At 43.0% G+C, this 21,553-nt stretch overlaps 2 protein-coding genes across 2 annotated transcripts in view; both read right to left on the bottom strand.

Moving 5' to 3' along the window:
• F5 (coagulation factor V) overlaps window positions 1-7,541 on the bottom strand; it is a 68,323-nt gene extending 60,782 nt beyond the window's left edge. The window contains exons 1-2 of the mRNA XM_028757903.1: window positions 7,346-7,541; window positions 5,018-5,106 (exon numbers count right to left, since the gene is read on the bottom strand). Coding sequence (XP_028613736.1) covers window positions 5,018-5,106; window positions 7,346-7,503 — 247 coding nt within the window. The 5' untranslated portion in view covers window positions 7,504-7,541. The remainder of the gene's footprint in view (window positions 1-5,017; window positions 5,107-7,345) is intronic.
• Window positions 7,542-9,320: 1,779 nt separating this feature from the next.
• The window catches only part of Selp (selectin P), a 35,771-nt gene continuing 23,538 nt past the window's right edge, over window positions 9,321-21,553 (bottom strand). Inside the window, exons 9-16 of the mRNA XM_028760301.1 lie at window positions 21,270-21,455; window positions 17,463-17,648; window positions 16,121-16,330; window positions 14,906-15,091; window positions 13,974-14,093; window positions 11,850-11,880; window positions 10,676-10,731; window positions 9,321-10,182 (exon numbers count right to left, since the gene is read on the bottom strand). Coding sequence (XP_028616134.1) covers window positions 10,677-10,731; window positions 11,850-11,880; window positions 13,974-14,093; window positions 14,906-15,091; window positions 16,121-16,330; window positions 17,463-17,648; window positions 21,270-21,455 — 974 coding nt within the window. The 3' untranslated portion in view covers window positions 9,321-10,182; window position 10,676. The remainder of the gene's footprint in view (window positions 10,183-10,675; window positions 10,732-11,849; window positions 11,881-13,973; window positions 14,094-14,905; window positions 15,092-16,120; window positions 16,331-17,462; window positions 17,649-21,269; window positions 21,456-21,553) is intronic.

Genomic DNA, 21,553 nt, shown 5'->3' with positions numbered 1-21,553 from the left:
AGACTATAATCTAGGTCTTGGAGCTCCCAAGAAAAATCTTTCCCTAATTCTTTGGGGGCAGGTTAAGACTCTTGCCTTCCTAGAATAGTCCAGACGGGTTCCTCTTTAGACTTCTGGCATTCTCTGCTTCACTGGCTGACCCTGTCTTCTGAATGTTACCTTTCATCTGGCTTACCATGGAAGCACAACCTGTCCAGGCTGCCCACAGTCCAGTATTTACCGGCAGCACTGTCACAGTATTTTGTTGTCCTGGCTCTTTTGCATGGTTATTTGTTGCTATCACATGGCTACAAATGCCAGCTGCCAAGAAAAACCTTCCTGGGTTATTTGACCCAGTAAGACCTCTGACTTCAATGGGCATTTTGACAGTTTTGGGTATTTATTCAACTCCCTTCCTGCTTCTTAATAATTAAGACCCAACTAAAGGATGTTTTCATAACTGTGACTCAGATACCTTAGTGCATGTAGCAGACCCAGGGCTGAGGATTTCCTCCTATCCCAGCTATGTAGTCTAAGCTCTTTCCACCGATGGTTTGATGGGAGAGAAGGAAGGTTAGGGGAAGGAGTGATGGGCCTTGGAGCTTGGGAAGACTGTACAGCATGTAGCCAGTCTCATTTAGTTGAAGAATTGGAAAGACCACAGTAGATGAGCTAATTGAATCCTCTGCTCTCAGCTGAACAAAGAGTTCCATCACACAAGACAGCCACAGTAAGCAATTAAAGCTCACTGGGGGACAAGAATTTCATAACCTCTATGAGAAAAATGTGGAGATTCAAAACTTTGAAGCCCAAGTTGAATTCCTGAAACTAGATCTGGCCTCCCCAACTAGGTATTCACAAACCTCTTTAGGATATCACCTTTAGACTATACCCCAAACAACTTCCTCTGCTTTCCATTTACTAAACTAAGTCTGGGTTCTTGCTACTGTGGAGCTGAAGAACCATGACTTGTTCAAGCTCTGCTAGAACCACACCCCAAGTGTTTGGAAAAGGAAACACAGCGAAGGTAAAATAACACAAGGCTAGATCTAGGCGGTGCTAGCTAGCATTCAGTCAGACCTGAGCCAGGTCCTCCAAGGCTTTTCTTTCTCACCAGCTCTGCATCCTTGGGAGTTTAAGAAGGGACTGCATAAAAAGGGATGTTTTAATCCCCCAGTTCCTCCACATTAAATATATTCTGCAATGCACAGGCTCTGACGGGAAGCTAACGTTTAAAGCAAAAGGTCTTAAACACGATCCAGGCTGTTCTCACTAACCTTCAAGGCCTACTTCTAACTAACAAGGCTGTGTCTCAGGAACTCACTAGAAGAGACATCAGATAGGAAGTCTGTCACAGTGGTCTCCCTCTTGAAAAACTACCGCTGTCTGTCTCCTTCTGTCAGTTCAAAAGTCTCCAGCCTGGCCATGGCCCTTTCTGTCACTGTGCACCCAGCACAATACATTGCCTAGCAATGACATCAATATTTGTTTGAACCTGGCAAAAGCCACAGACCTTTGAATACCTGCCTTCTCTTCTTGGCCTAGTGAATATGTTCCTGTTTACTTACAAGTTACATAGTTCTTATGAATCTATTGAACATGCTCAACTATGAGCTGTAATATGACCTTAATGCCCAACCCTGGGACTCCCAGCATGGGCAGCATCTACTTAAGGCTGAACCAGGACCAGCTTTTAATGCTAGCACTTCCTGCTTCTTCTGTATCTAGATCCATCAATTATCCCCACCCCGAGGTAGCTTTTCTACTGAATTAATAAACATTAGATTCCTGTGCTGCTCCCAAATATCCTTGAACCTCTCATTGGTCTCCAGAACTTCCCTGTCTTCTTCCCAGTCAGACCCACATTTCAGGAAAAATTATTCTTTCTGTCTGCTTCCATTTCTTCACCTGCCAGTCACTCCCCAGAGCCCTGTCATCGTTTCTCACCTTACCACTACTGCAGAAAGCAGGCTTTATGCCCTCTCTATGAGAACTAATCCCTCTTGGTGCCATTTGACTCTGATTCCAGAAAACCTCAGCCTCCAGCTCTCCTTGGCCTTCTCTAGGAAGACTTACGTAAGCTTTTCGGTGACTATCGCTTTCTTGGCTTATTCCTCGGACTCTGTTGCTCCTTTGAGCTCTGTCTACAGCCTCTTCCTCTCATTATATTTTCCTTGGGTGATCTTGTGTCCCCCATCCCTCAGAGCTTCATTTGTAACCTGATCATGGTGTCTCCTGAATATTTGTATCAATCTAGCTGAGTTCTCCCACCTAAAAGCAAAACTTCTGTGCCCACTGAGTCTGACCTCATTATCTTCCCAAACAAGCATCCTTCTTTTCTTCAGTTTTCTTTCTTATTGAATGGCACATTCTACAGTGTACACAGTACAGTCTACATTCTACTACTCAATCCAGAAACTTTGATGTCAGTTATAATCCCCTTTTTTTGTCTTCATCCAATTAACTACCTGTTTAGTTGATTTTAGCTCCTAAGTATCTTTGGAATCCATTTAATTTTCTCCACCCCAGCTTCCCTGCTGTCTTGTTTCCTGGATTGGCACCAAAGCCACATTACCATTTTCTCTGTGCTTGGTCTTGCTATTCTCTAATCCAGCTTCCAGACTTGAAGAGAACAAAACTTTTAATTAATTTTTAGTTAGCATGGGGAACAATGGCATTTATGATGGCATTTTCCTACATGTGTGGCATTGTACTTGGGTCACACTCATACAGCAATGTTGAAACTGGTACCTACAGTGCAAATTTGAGTCCATCTCTCTCCAAATGATCTTAGTGTCTCTCTACTTCCCTCAAGACAAAGCTTCCACCTTTTAGTGTACCTTGGGATGCTGTGGTGAGCCCCAGCCATAAAATTATTCTCATTGTGACTTCATAACTGTAATTTTGTTACTGTTATGAATCATAATGTAAACATTTGTGTTTTCTGATGGTCTTCGGCAACTCCCTGTGAAAGGGTCATTCAACCTCCAAAGTGTTTCTACCCAGAGGTTGAGAACCTTTGATCTAAACCTTCATGTTCTCCACTTTTTGTTCTCAAATGCATCTTTATTGGCTTTCCAGTAGCCACTTTCTCTCTCTCTCCTCACCACTGAACTGGAGAATCTTCTGTACTGTTCTTCCTTAACACTGTGCTCACATGGTCCACTCTCAGTCGTCTCCACCAGCTGGCAGATGACTGAGAGTCAGAACTCCCCTCTTTAGCCCCAAATGTGGCATTCTTAGGTTGAGGTCATTAACAAAATACTTAACTGTCTTTATTTAAAAGTAAATAAATATACAAATTATAATGCACAAGAATATAAAACAAGCAAAAATATTGCTATGTTGACATATCAACAATATTATGATATGCATGCACTATCGGAGACCTAATTCATAACTGGAATAGCAACAATAACAATAGTGTAGCTAGCTTCTGTTAAGCTTTTGTCACATGTGAGCATATTATAAGTACTGTGTATTCATTAAACTTCACAGCATCTCTAAAAAGCAAGGGCAAATTTAGGGTGCTGGGAGGATACAGAAGGGAGAAAAGGGACTTAAGCTAGGTTAGGGTAGGAATCCAAGCTGTGTCCTAAAGGATACGGATCCTGGGTAGGTAGCTGCAAAAGCCACAACTTTGGAGCCTTGGAGAAGAAGAGAAGAGTGGAGACATTGAGAAGAAGTAGTAAAGGAACAGAAAGATAATTTCATTTTTCTAGATGAGATTTACCTGAACATTATTCTGTTGTTGATTTTTTTTGACTGAAGGAAAAGACTGAAATTAAGGAAGATTTGAAGAGTAAAGGAGACCAGTGGACACAGGGCAGAGCAGGAGATGGAGGGGGCTGGCAGAAGATGAGCCTAGGAAAGATAACATCATTACCAGGCTGGAGGAAGGTGAGCAAACTAATGGCAAAGGACTCAACTGGAAGATGCTCTCCCTGGAGATGGCCTCTGTCATTCCAGTGAAATACGTTTATATAGTTGAGATCACGAGCCCTCAATAAGCTAGTCTTTGATTAAGGAAGCACAAAAGGAAAAAAAAGAAGAAGAGAAGTTTTCTCCAAATGCCATAGCTATTAGAAAAGCAAAGGATCACACATGTCGCTCCTTTGAATGGGTACAGGAAGCTGGACAGAAACAGTAACAGATTCATTCTGTTACGACACACCTGTGCCTAGCCAACTACATCACAAGCCCCAGAAAAGTCTAAGTTTACTTTGTCTACTCTTGTGCTCATAGTGCCTAATTCTACGTCAAGCTAGCAGAAGGTGCTCGCCTGTGGTTTGCTAGATGAATAAACACCAAGTGAAACACTGAAACTTTTTGTTTGGCTTTATTGACCAAGGCTAAAGACACAGCTGACTATGTATCATGTGACCTGCTCAATTCCACACTAATCCATGCTCAGAAGAATCCCAGTTTGGTTTAAATTTTACCATCTATGAAATTCTCAATAATTTGAAGGAGCCCCACATTCTCACTGGGCCTGGGCATATATATTATACAGCTAGTGTTTGCTAAAAACATCATATATCCTATAACAGAAGATAACTAAATGAATATTTAGTTATTTATTTTGGAGTGTGTTTGTGTGCATGCATCATGGTGTATGTGTGGAGGTCAGAGGCCAATTTGAGAGATTAAGTTCTTTCCTTCTACCCTGTGTGGCCTGGGGATGGAACTCAGGTCTTCAGGCTTGGCAGCAATTACCTTTAGCCACTGAGCCATCTGTCCAATTCATAATGTAGATATTTTAAGTATAAAGAATACAATATTTTCCATGAAAAATTATATTTAAAATAAAAATACAGGTTGTATCTGGAGGCACAGGCCTATAATCCCAGCTAGTTGGGTAGCTGAGACAGAAAAATCACGATTCACCATCTTCTCCAGAGACTTTGTCTCAGAATAAAAATATAGATGTAGACCAGGGATATAGATCAGTGGTACAGGTTTTTTCTTTTTCCTTAGCATTCATTAGACTGTAGGTTCCCAATATAATAATAATTAAAAAAATATTTTTCAGGTTTACCTGAGTTGCTAGATCGTGGTTTCTCTTTCTTAAAATGTGGCTCATACTCTCTGTAGACAATTTTCTTGAAGGAAGGTATAGAATTCAAACTGGAAATAAAGCAAAAAAAAAAGAACTTGAAAGGCATATGCAATATCTATTCCCATTCCAGAAACAGAGGTGTCTATGTGACTAATTTTGTATAAGAGTGATAGTATTTTATTATATTTCCAAAGCCCAGGGTTTTATTAATTTGAATCACAAGTGAAGTCAATGAGACAATCATTGACTTTTTAAAGATTGTCTGCCCCAATATTCATGCTTCCGTGAACACAAGGCTAATGCTTCTCTGATTCTGCTCTGCAGAATCAATTTTTTTCTATAAAAGAAGATAAGCTTATCATGCAAACTCTAACTTCAGGTGTAAATTAAAAATATAAATCGCTGAGCAGTATATAGGTGAACCGTTTTTCAATCAATGAATCAGATATAATTTAGAAACATTTTCCACTTTCATTATATGGTTTTGAATGACTAGAAGATGTGGTAAATTGGTATCCATTTGGTGGAGCCTGCTTCTAGGTGGGAGAACAGAGACAGCAATAAGGCAAAACTCAGAGATTCATATTGGAAACAAACCAAAAACCCCCATTGGAAAGATTAAGGCATTTCCTACGAAGACACATAGGATAAACATCACAGCTGAGATCCAGGAGGGTTAAACCATTTTCTCAACTTTAGCCAGACCCAGGAGGCATCCGTTCCAGTCTCTGTTTCTAGAGTCAACAAGGTCAAGCTCCTTGATAACTACATATTTCACAGGAGTGATGGAGACTCTGGAAGAAGAGCTTGATAACTACATATTCCACAGGAGTGATGGAGACCCTGGAGGAAGAGCTTCCTCTAGCAGATTTCCCTACCAGTAACATACCCATTTTTCTTTCCTTACCAGGGTAAGACCTGACCACATAATGCAATATTGTTAGCTAGAGACCTCATATTGTATATTTGATCTGAATTTGTTCATCTCTAACCTTGTATTTTCTAACTTACACCTACCAGTGTCCTACCCCAGGCTGAACGCAGTCACCAAGTCTGTGTTCTACCCCTAAGCAGGAAAATTGGTGTTGGGAATAATGTATTTTCTTTAAGTTAATGGCAGTTTCCTAAGAGTATGGGAGTACCTTAGATTATCACTCTGAAAATGCAATCTTTAAAATCATTTTAATGTGATATTTCTTATTTGCATGATACCAAGACCGAATGCAATGACTTCCCAAAAAACCCAGTTCCGATAACAGCAAACTCAAAGGCTGACTATTCATTTATTCTAAAACATTACATATTATTTTCAAGATATTACTTTTTTTTTTGGCTGATTGCTTTGGTTTTGCAATTGTAAAAGAGGAACATATCTTTCACAATCGCTTAACCTTTGATGCCAACTAAAAGGAAAAAATGAGTCAATTAGAAGGCCGGGCTTACCATTTAAAATAAAAACACGAGTGGACGTGCACTGAGTAGAGTGTATGATTTGGGTAACTGCAGGAAGCTTTGCATTAGCCTTCCAGTTAGCAAAATATACTCTGCAACTCACAGGTAGATTCAATATTATTTAAGCCCCCTCTTAGTTACACACGCCTTTGAATGGCCACCTTACATGGTCACTAACATGAGTAATATTCAGGGCAGACCAGAATACCCAGGATAAGCCATATTCCAGGAAGTAATCCAAAGTGAGAGAAAGCATGAAGCCACATTAGGTAGCCAGGAATAAGTCTAGGAATAGTGAAAATACTAGTGTGAACCGTGAAACGGCGTTGAAAATCATTTATAGTAAGGCAACAAAATTAAGGCAAGAGTCACTAAATTATCTCCTTGTAATGAAGTACATCGTGACATCTTTTTCTCTAGAAGATGAGCCTGTGTCTACCAGGAATAAATATTATGTAACTAGAAGTTCTATTTTTTTTTTTAAGCCAGACTGTTAAAAGGCTGGAACGGAATGTAATGTGCAGGAAGGGCTAAGAGAGCTGTGGAGGTGTGTCCTTCCAACCCATCAATACACTAAACTAACAACGTGGGTGAAAACAGATTAGGGGTTGTACCTGGAAAGAAAGCCACAGCTAACCACTCACATTGAAATTTCCACATCTCATAATCATAAAGTATGTTAATAGACACAAAATTAGCACTCACGCATTTCTGTCTCTGTGTCTCTCTGTGTCTCTCTCTCTTTCTCTCTCCCTTCTTCTCCCCAACCCCACCTTCACCCCCGAATTTTAAACCTTGCAATTATAATGGATTTTCTTCCTTGGAGAAGCCCACCTGGATTTCACCCCGAGTTACCTTGGATCTGTGGGCTCAGGATGGTAGTTCCAGAGGATCCCCTGAGCAGCCACATAGAACTGCCTTAGCCGCGCGGCCTCTGCCTGGTGGCTGCCCCAGCCCAACCAGTGGGTGCCCAGAGCCACCAGGAGGAAGAAGCGCGGGCAGACTAGGAGCATGGCCCTCGCCCTGCCGCGCGCTGCCACCACCGACAGTGCTCAGTGCTCTGTCCTTGCTGCTCACTGTCCTGGCTCCCTGGAGGACTAAGAAGCTGCAGGGCGCAGTGAGTGTCCCTGTCCCCTGTGGTGGCTGTCTCACCCTACCTCCCTTCCCCTCTGTGCCTAGTGTAGGCAGGGGTTTGTTGAAGTCACTCCCCCCTGTGGTCAGAGGCATTTATTAGAATGCCAGACAAGGAATTTAGAGGGAAAGGAAGGGCAAGCCTGCTGGAGGTTGTGGCTCAGGAGCGTGTCCAAGGGTCTCCGCCCCACACAAAGCATTTCCCCACTGCACCGGAGGTGGGAGCAGCAATTCCACTTAACCTGCAGGGGGCTGGGGAGTCGGGGAGTGGGGGTCAAAGTTTAGGCTTGTCAGCCGATTTCTGCAAGCCTCAGTAAGACCCAACTGGAAAACGGTACTGCCTGGTAACTAGGAACAGAAAACAGCCTCAGGACAAGTCCACCAACAGGTTAGCATTCTGAATCGCTTAGGACAGACCGCGTGATAAGGGTTTGTCACCAGCTTAAGTGTAGCACAGAATAAAGTTTAGAAAACTCATTTGAGATAGTTGGTAGCTGTGTGGTCTGGGGTCAACTACGTTTCCAGAGTACTTTTGACATCTGTAAAATAAGGACAGCAATTGTAATTTTCCTGGATCTGATTATTGGGAGGGGACAAGCTGTTGTAAATTGGATGACCCCCCAGCGCCTAGGCAGCTACAATCTATAAGCTTGTTCTCCTGTATCTCGGGTCCATGTTTTGAAGTATACTTTGCATATTGTTTTAGATTTTATTTTTCTGTTGGTGAAGAAGCTGAGAATTATATCTGAATGAGCAGGACAACTTGTCCTGAGTTCTCCAGAACTCTGTTTCTGTTCCTGCCTTATGCTTCCAGCACATCCAGTAAATTGTAATCCGGTGCCATCCAGGTTCAGCAGCGCCTCCCCCTCCCCCCACTCCTGCTTCTGTTCCTTTGTCAGTTTAGAATGCCCCTTCTCCAGTCAGGCATGATGGCACATGCCTGTAATCCCAGCGCACAAGGGACTGAAGCAGGAGAATGTGAGTTTGAAGCCTGAGATCAGCCTAAGCTACGCAGTGAGACCCTGTACCAAAAAGTAGCTAATTAGCAGACGTGTGCGTACATAGCTACATTAGAAAGAATGCTCACACACATCTTCCCGCTCTGCCTTCCTGTTCTTTAAAGTCAGGGTTTCATCCATTGTTTCTGATTCTTGGTTCAAATAGACTTTTCTGTTTTATGAACTTAATCTGTTCAGAATATACACTCCTTTTGATAACCTTTTGTTAGTTTTTCAAGATTCCCTTGTATCCATAGCTAGACTACGATCTTTTCAAGAGCAGGGGCTATACGATGTCTTACACTCCTGATCCACAGTTCCAGGGCTTCCCAGAATGCAAATTCTGACACGAGAGACATGGTTGAGGTCTATGGTCCTATAATGCCTAGCTTAGTGTCTGTATGTCTGTCCATCTGTCTGTCCATCTCTCTCTTTCTCTCTCTCCCCTCCACCCTTACCACACACACAAATTAAATGCTATTGACAATGTGTCTAAGAAAAAACCAGCAAGTCTCTAAATTACTTTCTTTTCTTTTCCCCCAAGCACTGCAGCTCTTCTAAGGACAGCTTTGCTGCTGTAGCTTGCTCATCTGCTTACGTGCGCACGGGCTACAAGCCAATCACTGGATTTCATTACAGCTCAGCAAAGCAACTGCAGCGTTTGACTCCTGAATGTTTGCATCAATCGCAGACAAGTCATATGTAATTTTCAGTGACTTATTTATTAAATATGTGAATTAAATTACATATAAAACAGTATCTGTTCTTTCCTGCAGAACAGCAATGTAAAGAGGACCTTTTTTTCTACTTCTCTGATTTTTTTTCATCTATGGACAGGGGACACACGACATATACTTGTGGGCTCACTGGAAGGTCCAGCTGTCATTTGGAGGATTGTGACTGTGACCACATTGGTGGTAGACAAAGTGAGATACACAGACCTTATTGAACAAACCACGAAGGACTTGATATTTGGGGGAATGGAGTTTTACATTCAAACAATGGGCTTTGGGTGCTTTGGTGGAGGGAAAGTCGGCAGTCAGATGTGGCATCCTGGCACTATTCCCGATCTTCTGTGTCCCCTAGTACCATCTTGAAGTTTCTGTGAAAGTCTCAGCAGCAGAGGTGTAAACAACCTCACAGATAGGAAACATGGAAGACCCAGGAGATCTTAAAGCAGGTGTTCCTTAAACTACTCTTCAATCCCAAGAGAAAGCAGACAGACCTTCCGTTTTCCAGAGCCTGGTCACCTGTCCAGGCACATGCTCCAGTGCCTCGGACTAACTCCTGTTTTCAGAAACAGCAAAGTAGCAACAAGCCACAGACGGCAGCAGAAACATTTGCTCCTGTTTCTGTGACTGGAGGAAGGTGAGGGGCCGAGCAGGAAGAGGTGGGTGGAGAGGTGGGAAAGTACATAGTCCTTCTGCTTGGTTCCTGTCCAATTATTTACAGAGAACCACAGCAGATGCGGTGGAGGCGGAGTTAGAGTCAAGTCTGACAGGAATCTTGACATCTGCGTGTGGAATCCTGAGAGATTGAGTGAGACATCAGGAGACTGGGTCTCTGAAAAAGAAAGAAACTAACTAAATGACCCCTTCCTTAAAAGATAAAGAAATTTTTCACCGTGCTCACCTCCTGATGTCTGAGACAGTTGCCTCTTTCTAGGTTCTACACTACCAGCAGGAAAGGGGGCTTTTCATGGCACTGTTTGAAAAGATGGCTTCGGATGATTTCTGTTCTAGTACGACAGGGGATTTTGAGGCAACTCCACTCTGTCAACATCATTTGGTTGCCAACAATGAGATCTCACACATCCTGGAACAGGTTATATGCTGCTAGAGCCTTTCATCTGGGCAGGAATGGAAATCTCCGGGTAAATTCCATTGACCCTACTTGGTCACACATACTTGTTACCAGTGTGGTTTTATTATGGCTTAACATTTTAATACACACTTAAAACTCAATACATATGATATAAAGAAAATTCAAGATTGATATTCTTGCCTTTTCACCTACTGTTCTACTTTCTTCAAAGCTATCGCCATAGAGAACTCACCTTAAGGGGTTGGGTCGTATGCAGCGTTAGTGAAGACTCCATATGTTCCTAGGTGGCTGAGAAACAGAAACACAAAGATGATCTGCCATGAAGTAAAAGCTAGTCCTCCCAACAGCTAGCTCATGGTATCTTTAGAAACAACAGATTGCCCCCTACCCTGAAATTTTGTCTATTTTAATAACAAAAGCAAACGGGAAAGCAAGTTTCAAGGTGGCACTCAGAACTCTGGGAAAATTGGTTTGCACTTTACATTCACTTTTAAACGATATTAGGAATGGAATCCAGAGCCCCAATGCATGCTGGTTGACTGTTCTACCACCAAGCCACATCAACACTGTTGTTTTCTGTGCAGAAAACCAGATTTAGCCTATAAGGAGCTACAGCCTCTTCTTGATAAGAAGACAAGAGTTACAAAGTTGATAACAAAGCCTTGATAACCAATACAGGGTTTTGACAGAATGACAGTACTGCCCCCTAGGGATAGAGTTTGGATTTTCATGCTGAAGATAAGGATTGACATGTAGTGGACAGAGGTCAGGAACGGTTACATATCCCAAAACACAAGATACAAAAGGATTGTCCTAGATCCCGTGTTGCTCAAAGGCAGCCTGGAACTTAAATGCCTCACACAGAAATACTAAGTGGTTTTTTCATCTTTTAAGATGGTATTGTTCTGCGAATCACACTAATACAGTATTTTTTTTTCAGGAAACAATCCATGGTATTTTGCTGAGTCGTGGAGATTTACAAACTTGCAATGGTCTCCAAACGTTTATTTACTAGTGTAGCATTCAGGCTTTAGCATGTCGCTTCTATTATGAATCACTTGCCACATATTTCTCTTTTATACTACAATGAGGGTATCCATTGATTGTTTTTAACCGATTGAGGTAATGAAGTGTGCACACACAGCAAGCAAGCAATCGAGCCCTCAGAAAGACTCAGTGAAAATCAGGGTGGGGGGCTGGGTGGCTCCAGTGCCTGAAAATCGCCGTGTGTTGAATTTTAAAACACTATATGCAGCTGACGTATATTACCGCATGCTTTTTTTCAGGACAGGAAAGACATAGCAGAAGATGTCTAACGGAGAGCGTCACACGTGATCCCTCTGACATAGCAAGTTAGAAAGACAGACTGATGAAATTTGTTTTTGCGCAGAACATTTCCAGCTTACCTGTGAGGGTTCAAGGGGCATTTTCCATCCTCTGAAATAAAGAGAATAAAAGAAAAGAGTGAGGTGAAAGGTCGCCATCGCCAGAAACGATTGAGGAAAGCTAGAAGACTCTTTTTCTACAAAACAAAACCACCAACTACCTTGACCTCACGTCCCTGAGGTCTCCAGCCTTGTTCTGTGGGCTCTCTATTGCTACACCTGGATTGTTAGTCCCTTGGTCCTCATCTAGCGTGCTGGGTTTCTATCAGCTCATAACAACACTACAATGGACGCTCTCATTTCCCCCCTCCCGTAACGTAGGTGATCAGGAGTCTCCTGTCTTAATCTAAATGACAGACTCTGATAGTTAAATCTTTAGCCATGGCTACAGCACTGCCTATAACTTGACAACAGACTAAACACCAGAAATTAAATTGGGATGCACCCAGGAGATGCCACCCTCCCACAACTCATAGATTGATTTCTTGTCAGAGTTTGAGAACAATGGGCGGCTAACAGTGGCAGTTTTTATAACCTTGAATTTGTCTGAGAACTGAAGAAATAACTTGGCAGTGGTTTGCAGGGTCAGTAGACTGGGGAGGGGGAAGCAGGAGGAGATAATGTGATTATGGAGGTTAAGGCCCAGGCCTGAAGAACCCTCCCTTCTGCCTTCTTCTTGAATTTGTTGAGGGAGGGCACTTTCATGGAGGGATTCTTCAGAACTATATGGCACATCTCTCCCTTTAGCAAGAATCACCCGTTGCTATCATTAGGAGATTGTGCACAGGAGTGTTGAAGAAATGCGCTCCGTGCAACGGTGGCTTTGTGTGGAGAGCGATAAGAGGAGGGCACAGGACATTGTGAGCCGTGAGCAGTTGAGATTAGGTTCTGGAACGCCTCAGTGGAATGGGAGGGCTGGGATAACTTAGCACAGACCCATCCAGTTATCTGGGTTTGAGCATCAGCTGGTTCTCAGTGCCCTACTTACTTTCTACAAGGAAGGACAGTGAGAGCCTCATTAGTTTATAACGAAATGTTTGTGAAGCCAGAAAGCCCCTGGGCAGGCTACATGTCACAGTACATTGAGAAAGGATGTTTGCAAGTATGAAGAACCAGGCATTCCTTTTCTTTCATCTCCAGCCCAAGGTCTCTTTCTGGCAGCTGACTGGTGAAATTTCCTTGGTAGAGTCTTCCTCTGTTTGGTCATTCTTGTGTCTAAAGCTTCACCAGTCCCACACATTTTGCAGGAGAGAATTATTACGTATGTTTTCAGGAGTCCACTGAAGCAGCGGCTTCTTACACCTCAGCTTCTCCTTCCGACTGGTCTGAGTCTGGTGGGTTCAGACACTCTCGGCTGCCTCTCTCTCTCTCTCTCTCTCTCTCTCTCTTGGGTTTCTTGTGCAATCCTGTCTGCTAGAACTCCATTTCACCCCCCCCCCCCAGCTTGGCCAGTTCCCTTAAATGCAGAGCTAAGCTTGAGAAAGCCTTTGTGATGTACCAGTCTGATCTAAGAACCGTTCATTACTCTATGTTTTGGTGATATCTGTGCTATATTTTTGTTCTTACAGACTTACCACCCATCAGTGTGCATATTGTCTCTCCTATAGGATTATAGCTTCCCTCACCTCAGCTACCTTCACTATCTGTTCAGCTGTCTGAGAAGGCTGATTTGCAAATGGCTATCACATGGGGTGAGTGAGGGACAGGTGCACAGCATGTTTACAATTAACTTAGGTGGTTCCAGAAGTCCTCAGATGCTCCAACAGAATTTTAAGAGAAGGCTTCGGAAAAATTATATAATAGTTGGTGCCACAGCACTGGCTTAGTATGCAAAAGACACACACACACATACACACAACACACATACACACATATACACATATACAACACACACATATACACACATACACACAACACACATATACATACATATACACACATGCACGCACACACACAGACAGAAACATCCAGAATTTCTGTATTTTCATAAATTCCTACAGGTGATTCTGATGGACAGTCAGGGCTCAAGATCACGAAATTCAGTTTTATTTTCTTTCACAAACTGTGTCTAAACCGAAACTACTGACTTTATCACTTCACTCCAAAATCATGAGCAAAAGAGAAGGGTCCTTTGTATTTATTTACCTTTCTTTCTGAGACGCTTTCTTAGCAGAGCCAGGAGTGTCCCGCCCACTGCCAGGCCTGTTGTAGAAGCCACAGCACCACCCAAGTAAGTCAGAGCTTCCTGGATCGTCAGTGTCCCTGCTAACAGAATAAACACACAAGCAAGGTGTGAGTGTCCTGTGCACAGATTAGTCGTCCTTCCTGAGTCATCCGAGGGGCTGGGGTAAGGCTGCAAGCAGCATCCTCAAAGGCCCCACCAGTGCCAAGAACCTGGCAGGAAAGATCTTGAAGTCAGAAATCCACTGCAGCAGAGCAGGAAGCAGGGCCTGACTGCATCCTAAGACTTACGCACTTGGATTAATTTAGGTCAAAACTTGTGATTTCTAAAGTAGACAAGATAAAGATCCCCCGAAAAGAATTCATTAGCAGATACAAAAAGCCTGTGCATGGTATTTGGGTAAACGAAATAAATGTTTGGGTAATTTCTCCTTTTCAGTTGAAGATGTGGATATGTAACAGAAATAGTCTTAACGGCTAAAGAAAGTGAGGAGAGGTGGGACTGAGAAATGAGGAGTGAACGGATGGAGTATAATTAAGAATCAAGGTGTTTTCAGAGGTGAATGGTACATAAAGGCCAGCGATAACAAACTAGGACCCTGTGTAAAAGAAGTGTCAATGTGCGTTAAGCAGAGGTTACAAGAAGAGGGAAAATTAATATCACAAGTCTAAACAATGACAAGGAATGGCAGGGATCCACACAGGTAGCAGCTTCATCCCGAGGGCTCTGTCTAAAGTCAAGGGATCCCCTGTGGCTCATTGTAAAGCATTCATCAAACAAGGGGGGGGGGGACAGCAAAGGGAAGACATTCTACCATGAAAAATGTGCAGGAAAGAAACAGGGATTCTGTTTTCCGAATCAAGCTGGTGTTCTAGACCGTGTTTAAAAACTGTACCTTGGCAGGTTGGCATGGCATCTGACCAGCGGCCATCCTCTCGGCAGGTTGTCCTCACAGAGCCATTCAGTGACTGCCCCTCTGGGCACTGGAAGGCACAGGTTGATCCGTAGCTAAAGTTTCCCCAGGGATTGGTACAGTTCATGGCTACTGCTGTGTCCATGTGCAATTCTGAGCATTTGACAGCTGTGAGGGAGAATAAAGAATTCATGGGAAACAGATGTGCCTTTGGGAGGATAGAGATTTGCTTTGAACTCAACTGGGGTTCAACTGGGATTGTCAGTTGATGGAGTAGATGTGAAATGTCGTGATGGAGGTCAGCCACACCCAAGAGTCACACACAGCAGCTCTTAAAATAATACCTCGCCAAAGCATCCACTGAAATAATGCTAGCCAGAGAACAAGGACGGCCCATGATATCATATAATAAGTATCAACAAATACACTAGTCTTGCCTCCAAAAAGTCTCTTTACAAAATTTGCCCTTAAAAAACACTATTGAATCTATATCTATGTGTTATTATTGATGCATTGTGAGTAACCAGCCATTCGAGCATGTGATTAACAAAATACTTATTTAGCATTCCCCACAGCTGGACACTAGAAGTCTGGAAGAAGGAGAGACTGCAATTCTCTTTAAACAATTTTTTTAAAGATAACTTTAGATTATTCTCTGTAAGTAGTGAATAGCAAATGAAACTTAGGAAATCTGATTTAATTCAAATTAAGTGTGATAGAACAGCCATGACATTTGTAAAGCCCAATGCTGTGCTTTTTGGGAGATATCAAGACAAAGAGGATTGGGGACTCCATGATCTGTGAATAGTGTGGTAAATCCTTAAGACATGTCATTCAGGGCTAACATCTTCGATCCAATCACAAAGAAAATACTGTAGACTTATACTGTCACCTAGTTAATAACGTCACAATTTAGACTTGACAGTTCAATAGGCTGGGTTTTACATTTGTACACCTTTAGCTCTGATATATGTAAACGTAAGTACCATGGTACTTGGCAGGGGTTTGGGACAGGGCAAAGTTGAAACAGTTGGTATACGTTTCTTTGGCTTGGGATTGTTGTGGATTTCAGGGAGAACTGGGTGCTTGCAGTGGTTGTCAGGGCTGGGTGGAATTTAAACAGGAAAATACATACAATGACTAACTCAAGAACTAGCAGGAAGATAACTCCAGAATTCCCTGCTCCTAACTACTTACCTCTGCACGTGGGAGTCACTGCTGTCCATTGTCCTGAAGCCCTGCAGCGGAGCCAGTTGGCTCCTCTGAGTGTAAATCCGGTTTTGCACCCAAAGTAACAAGCGGTGTTTGGACCAAAGCTTCCCAGGTGGTGTTGGCACGACATTGTGCCCTGTCCAGGAGTTGTGAGGGCAGGGCATTGGACCACTGGGACAGGAAGTGATGTTATACCTGTCATGAGAAAAATATTTTAATTTAAAGTATTTGTATGTTTGTAGGCAAAAGGATCATATCTGAATCAATACTGTCATAAAATAACTGCCACTCACTTCTCCTGTAACAAGATATCTCTATCAATTTATACAAGGAAGCTCTGAAAATCTGCAAATCTCAGGTATGGAAAATGAGATGAGGGAAATAATTTAAGGGCTGGAGAGATGTCTTGCTGGGTGATAGCACTTGTTTTGAAAGCAAGAGGGCCTCAGTTCAATGCACAGCATACATATAGAAGCCAAGGATGACCAAGTGTGTACCTAAAACTCCAATGTTGGCAGGCAGAAACAGCTAGAGCCTGGGAACTTGATGGCCAATCATCCTAGCCAAAAATGTGAGCTTCTGACTCAGTGAGAAACCTTGTCTCAGAAAATAAGGTAGGGAGTGAGTAACAAAGGAAGACACCGGCTGGCTTCCTCTGGCCTCTGCATGTATGCACACAGGGACTCATGCCTGCTCACAAATGTGTGCACACACCACATGCAAATAAAAAATAGTATTAAAAAGTGCCCACAAAAAAAACCATTGTCCTGGCTATAAGGAGAAGCAGTCAGAGTCCACATTACTAATAGTCTTTAAAAGGTGTCAGCAGGAGAGCTGCCCCAGAGATCTAGCAACTCAACAGAAAGCCACAGTAAATGCAGACAAAGGCTGGTGCTCCCCAGCTTTGTTGGGAGATTTATTATTCCGTGGCTCAAGGTCCATATGAAAGATGAAATAGAAGCGATGTCCCTGCTTGGCCACAAAAGTGCAATGTGATAAGATACATCTCTCTGCGTCTTGATTCTTTGTTTGAAGCAGTTGGTCCCATAACTGCCACCCAGTCTTCTCAACAATGATGTACAAAGTACCACTCTGTTCGATAGAGATCTTTGAGATAAATAGGCTTAAAAGACATGAAAATTTTTTCTTCATAAAAATCGGAGCATCTTTTATTCCTGAACAGAAATGTCACATCTTCAAAGATCCTAAAACCTACAAATGTGTTGACTGCATTAATAGTGTAATACGTACTTCCCGAATAAAGGAGCTTTTGTGTTATCTTGGTGGAAAATTACCTCCAAGCACAACTTCCCTGGCACGTCATTACCTTTGCAGGTTGGTGGAGGTGCCGACCATCTTCCAGAAACTGTGCATTCCACATTTGTAGACCCCAGTAGCTCAAAGTCCTCATTGCAGGAGAAGTGACAGATAGAGCCAACACTGAATTCTCCATGAACATGAGAACAATCCAGGCTGCCTTGCTCTGGGGCGAAGATTCCTGGACACTTGATGGCTGGAGTATCAAATGAGAAAGTCCCAATATTAATGCTCTCTCAGACACTCTGTATTTCACAAAGTTTATTCATTCAATAGTTGACAAACAGTTATTGACTACTGACTGTATCTTGGGCATTTTAAGCAGATTCTGTATTTGCTCTGACTCTTGGCTCACAATGCCCTGTTTCTTTCCATTTCTGATTTCTAAATCCCACCCATTTCTCCAGGAGCAAACCCAGTGCACCCTCTCTGAGGCTGTTGGCAGTCGCCACAGGCTGAATGGCTTTCCCTGAGTTCATTGACTTATTGTTGGAACTCATACAATATCATGTCACATGCTGCATCTCCACTAACTTACCGCATGTAACCTGCCATATGTAAAGCTTCTAAAACCCCTACCACTCACTTTGTCTACATGACTCCCATTATAGGGATCTCAGAGGGTGGAGATGGCATTCAGCAAGCACATGTCAGAGAGCTGAACAAATGAGTTTCTAATTGGCTCATGACAGTGTCCCCTTAAATCACGCCAGTAAATGGATGAAGATACAGATGTTGCTTAGATTCATATCTTTTCATCATTAGATTATCTGACATATGAATACCATGACTCAGTAAGTATTAATAACCTAGTGGCTGTTGTTTCTTCAAATCCAGTGTCATCCCGAAGGCAATGTCAAGTTCATCTTGCTTAGACACTTTGATTCTTAAGACCCTTTAACTTTTATGCGCTGCCTCACGAAAACTGGGATATTGGCTCAGGAGTTTGTAGTAACAGGCTGTGTGTGGGTGTTTTACAGACCCTTGCGTTAATCCATTAAAATAATCAAAGTAATGAAGGAAAATAGAGGCGAGAGCCATCCCAGGGTTCCGGGACACATGTTCCCAGTATTTCAGAACCTGGATTTGGAGAAGCAGACGAAGTAGAAGGATGGATCTGGAGATCTCTGTTTCCTAAGAAGATTAAGCAGGCCATCAGGGTCTGAACTCAGTGGCCAGACATGATCTCCAGAGGAACAGTGAGTGAGGAACCTTGTCAACAATGAGGACAGCAATGGTATGTGTCAGGGAAGTGATCTACAGGTGAGGACAGGACAGACACTGCAACCCAGCTCACAGACGGCACCATGAAAGTGAGACGTATCTAAGTCATTGCTAGGCTGATGGGGAAGATTTCCTGTCCTCTGAAGGGTAAGGGCAAGAGGAGACAGGACAACATAGGCACATACCAAGTCCCAAGGGGCTCAGAGAAGCAGTGCTATTACCACAATGGAAATACTTGTAAAAACACAGCCCTCACACGTCAAATGGAAACCCTGCTGCACCGTGAAAAGGGAAGCTGGGTCTCTTCTGAAAAAATATTGTATGATAACCAGGATGCCTAGGCAGAGATGAGGGTCAAAATGTTAAAGATTGGTTGGAAAACGAGAAGGAATTACTTCCCTAAATGTGCCATATAAATGTAGATAATGAAGCAAGACCAGAAATATAAATATCTTTAAAATTAGACTCAGAGAAGCTTGACAGTACTGAGGACCGTGTGTGAGAGGTGCTGCCCTGGGGGGATTCTGGGCTCACAGGGAGGAGGAGGCACTTTCTTCCTCCTGAGGAGAAAAGGAGACTGGGAGAGAGGGAAGAGAAGTGACCTGGGAGACCACAGGTTTAGCAACCAAATTGGCTACATAAAAGATTTAAAAGTTTAATGGAATATATAAATGAAATTTGTTTTTTTTTCGCCCTTCTGGAGAATCTGGAGAATATAGAGAATGAACATGTTACTAGGATAGATGAAATAAAGGGTGAGAGATAAAGAAACAAGCAGCAAACACAGGTATAAACTCTCCTCACATGGCCTGGGCTGCTTGAGGCTTGTATATCTTTTTGACAGCAGGTGGTAGTGTTTGTGCCCTTTAGTATAGCATCTTGAGATATCAATGTAGGGGTGAATGAATAATATTTTAGCTGTCTTCCCCACAATTTTAACATATTTTTAAAGGCATAGTCTCTCATCTGATCACCAGTCACATTTCTAAGGCCTGTTTCAGAATTTACCCCGCCGTCTGTGCGTGGATCCAGGATTTAGAAGCCCTCCCACTAGGTGGCAGTGTAGTTTGTTGGAAACACCCTGTATTCAGCCATTCTGCCCATCTTGCAATGTGCCTATTTCTCTTAATGCCCCATTTTCTTCATCTTTCAGAAGGAGATAACAGTAGCTTCTTTAGAGGTGGTTTGTGTAGACTGAATACAGAAATCTGTGTGAATTGCTGCTCTCACTATTACTCACCCTGACTTCATTGAGCGATAACTAGGGACAGAGACCCCTATGAAACCAAATGGGAACTATAAATTAACTAACACAGTGCACTTCTGTTTTAGAGCATACTATATATTTGTAGCATATGCGATACATTGTGCCTGCAAGGAGCTACCAGGAAGCTAAAGACAGGGGAGGCCCACCCTGTTTTGGAGAGTTCCACCAGTTCACACTGTCAGCATGTTGCACTTGAGTGAGTGTTACCAGGAACCGATTAGCTTCAGCTCAACTGGTGCTTGTTACACACTCATCTGGATTCCATTCACTACTGCAGGCTACATAAAGATCGAGGAGGGATTGAGGAGATGGTTCTGGGGGTAAAGTACCTACCAGGCAAGCACGAGAACCTAGATCAGATCTCTGGGTCCCGTGTAAAAAGACAGACATGATCACACACGTCTGTAATCCTAGCTCTGAGGGTGTTTAGATTGGTAGATACCTGGGGCTTGCTGGCTAGTCAGAATAACTAACTGGTGTGAGTGCTGGGTCCAGTGAGAGACCATGTTACTTAAGGGTAATGTCAGAAGCAGTGATGGAAGACCCCTAACATCATACTTTTGCAAACATATTCATACAACTCCTGCATACACACACACACACACACACACTATACAGGCATGCACACATATTATACACACGTACGCATGCATGCATATACATAAACTACACAGGCAAGCACATATATTATATACACATGCATCCATGTGCACACATGCATGTACACATATATTATACACACATATGAACACATGCACACACACGCATATGCACATACACACACATGATGGAGGAGGCACAGCTTCTGCTCTCATTGAGTGTAAAGCCCATAAAGAAGTAGGAAGAAAAGTGAGAGGCAGGGAAGGTTAGATAACATCCATTCTCAAATAAGCTACTACTCTGAGACGTAGCGGGGTGGGTGAAGGTTGGTGTAGAAACGGACGGATGGAGAGGATGGTAGAAAAGAGCAAGAGTGCTTAGAAGAAACTAAGTGCTTCAGCGCATAGCTGAGTGTCATTGTGAATGGTGATGCCCTCAGACCATCTCACCCCGGAGCCTGTGTTTCTTTCTCATCTGTAGCCTGGGGATACTGCTGTCTTCCCTTGTTATTCTAGAAAGCTGATCTCATGTCCTGTGATGACGTGAAAGCATTGTTAAGTGTGGAGTGCTTTAGACAATTTTTAAAAAGGCTATTCAGAAAGAAAGAGACCCTTGGTCTAGGTCTTCACGCCTGTTGTTTACTCAGGCACATCTTCATCTCTGGTGACTCTTTCCTCTCTGCTGGTATCTGAGAAGTCACAAGAAAGAACAGACCCATTTGCCTACCTTCACATGTGGGAGGGGTGCCCATCCAGTGTCCAGATGGAGAACAATCCAATCTTTCTGGTCCAGATAGAGAAAATCCATCATCACACATGAACTGGCAAGTGGATTTGTAGGTGGAATCCCCAAGAGGCTGGATACAGGTCATCGATCCATTCTCAGGGCTGAGCAAAGGGGTGCAGGAGACAGCTGCAGTGTGGAGGACAGAGGAGGAGGGGGAGCTTATGTTAGAGCATGGCATTTTGAACCCACTGTGTGTGTGTGTGTGTGTGTGTGTGTGACTGCTT

This window comes from Grammomys surdaster, unplaced genomic scaffold (assembly GCF_004785775.1).
Source record: "Grammomys surdaster isolate TR1022 unplaced genomic scaffold, NIH_TR_1.0 130, whole genome shotgun sequence".
In the NCBI taxonomy this organism is placed as follows: domain Eukaryota; kingdom Metazoa; phylum Chordata; class Mammalia; order Rodentia; family Muridae; genus Grammomys; species Grammomys surdaster.
This window is presented reverse-complemented; position numbering and strand designations above follow the sequence as displayed.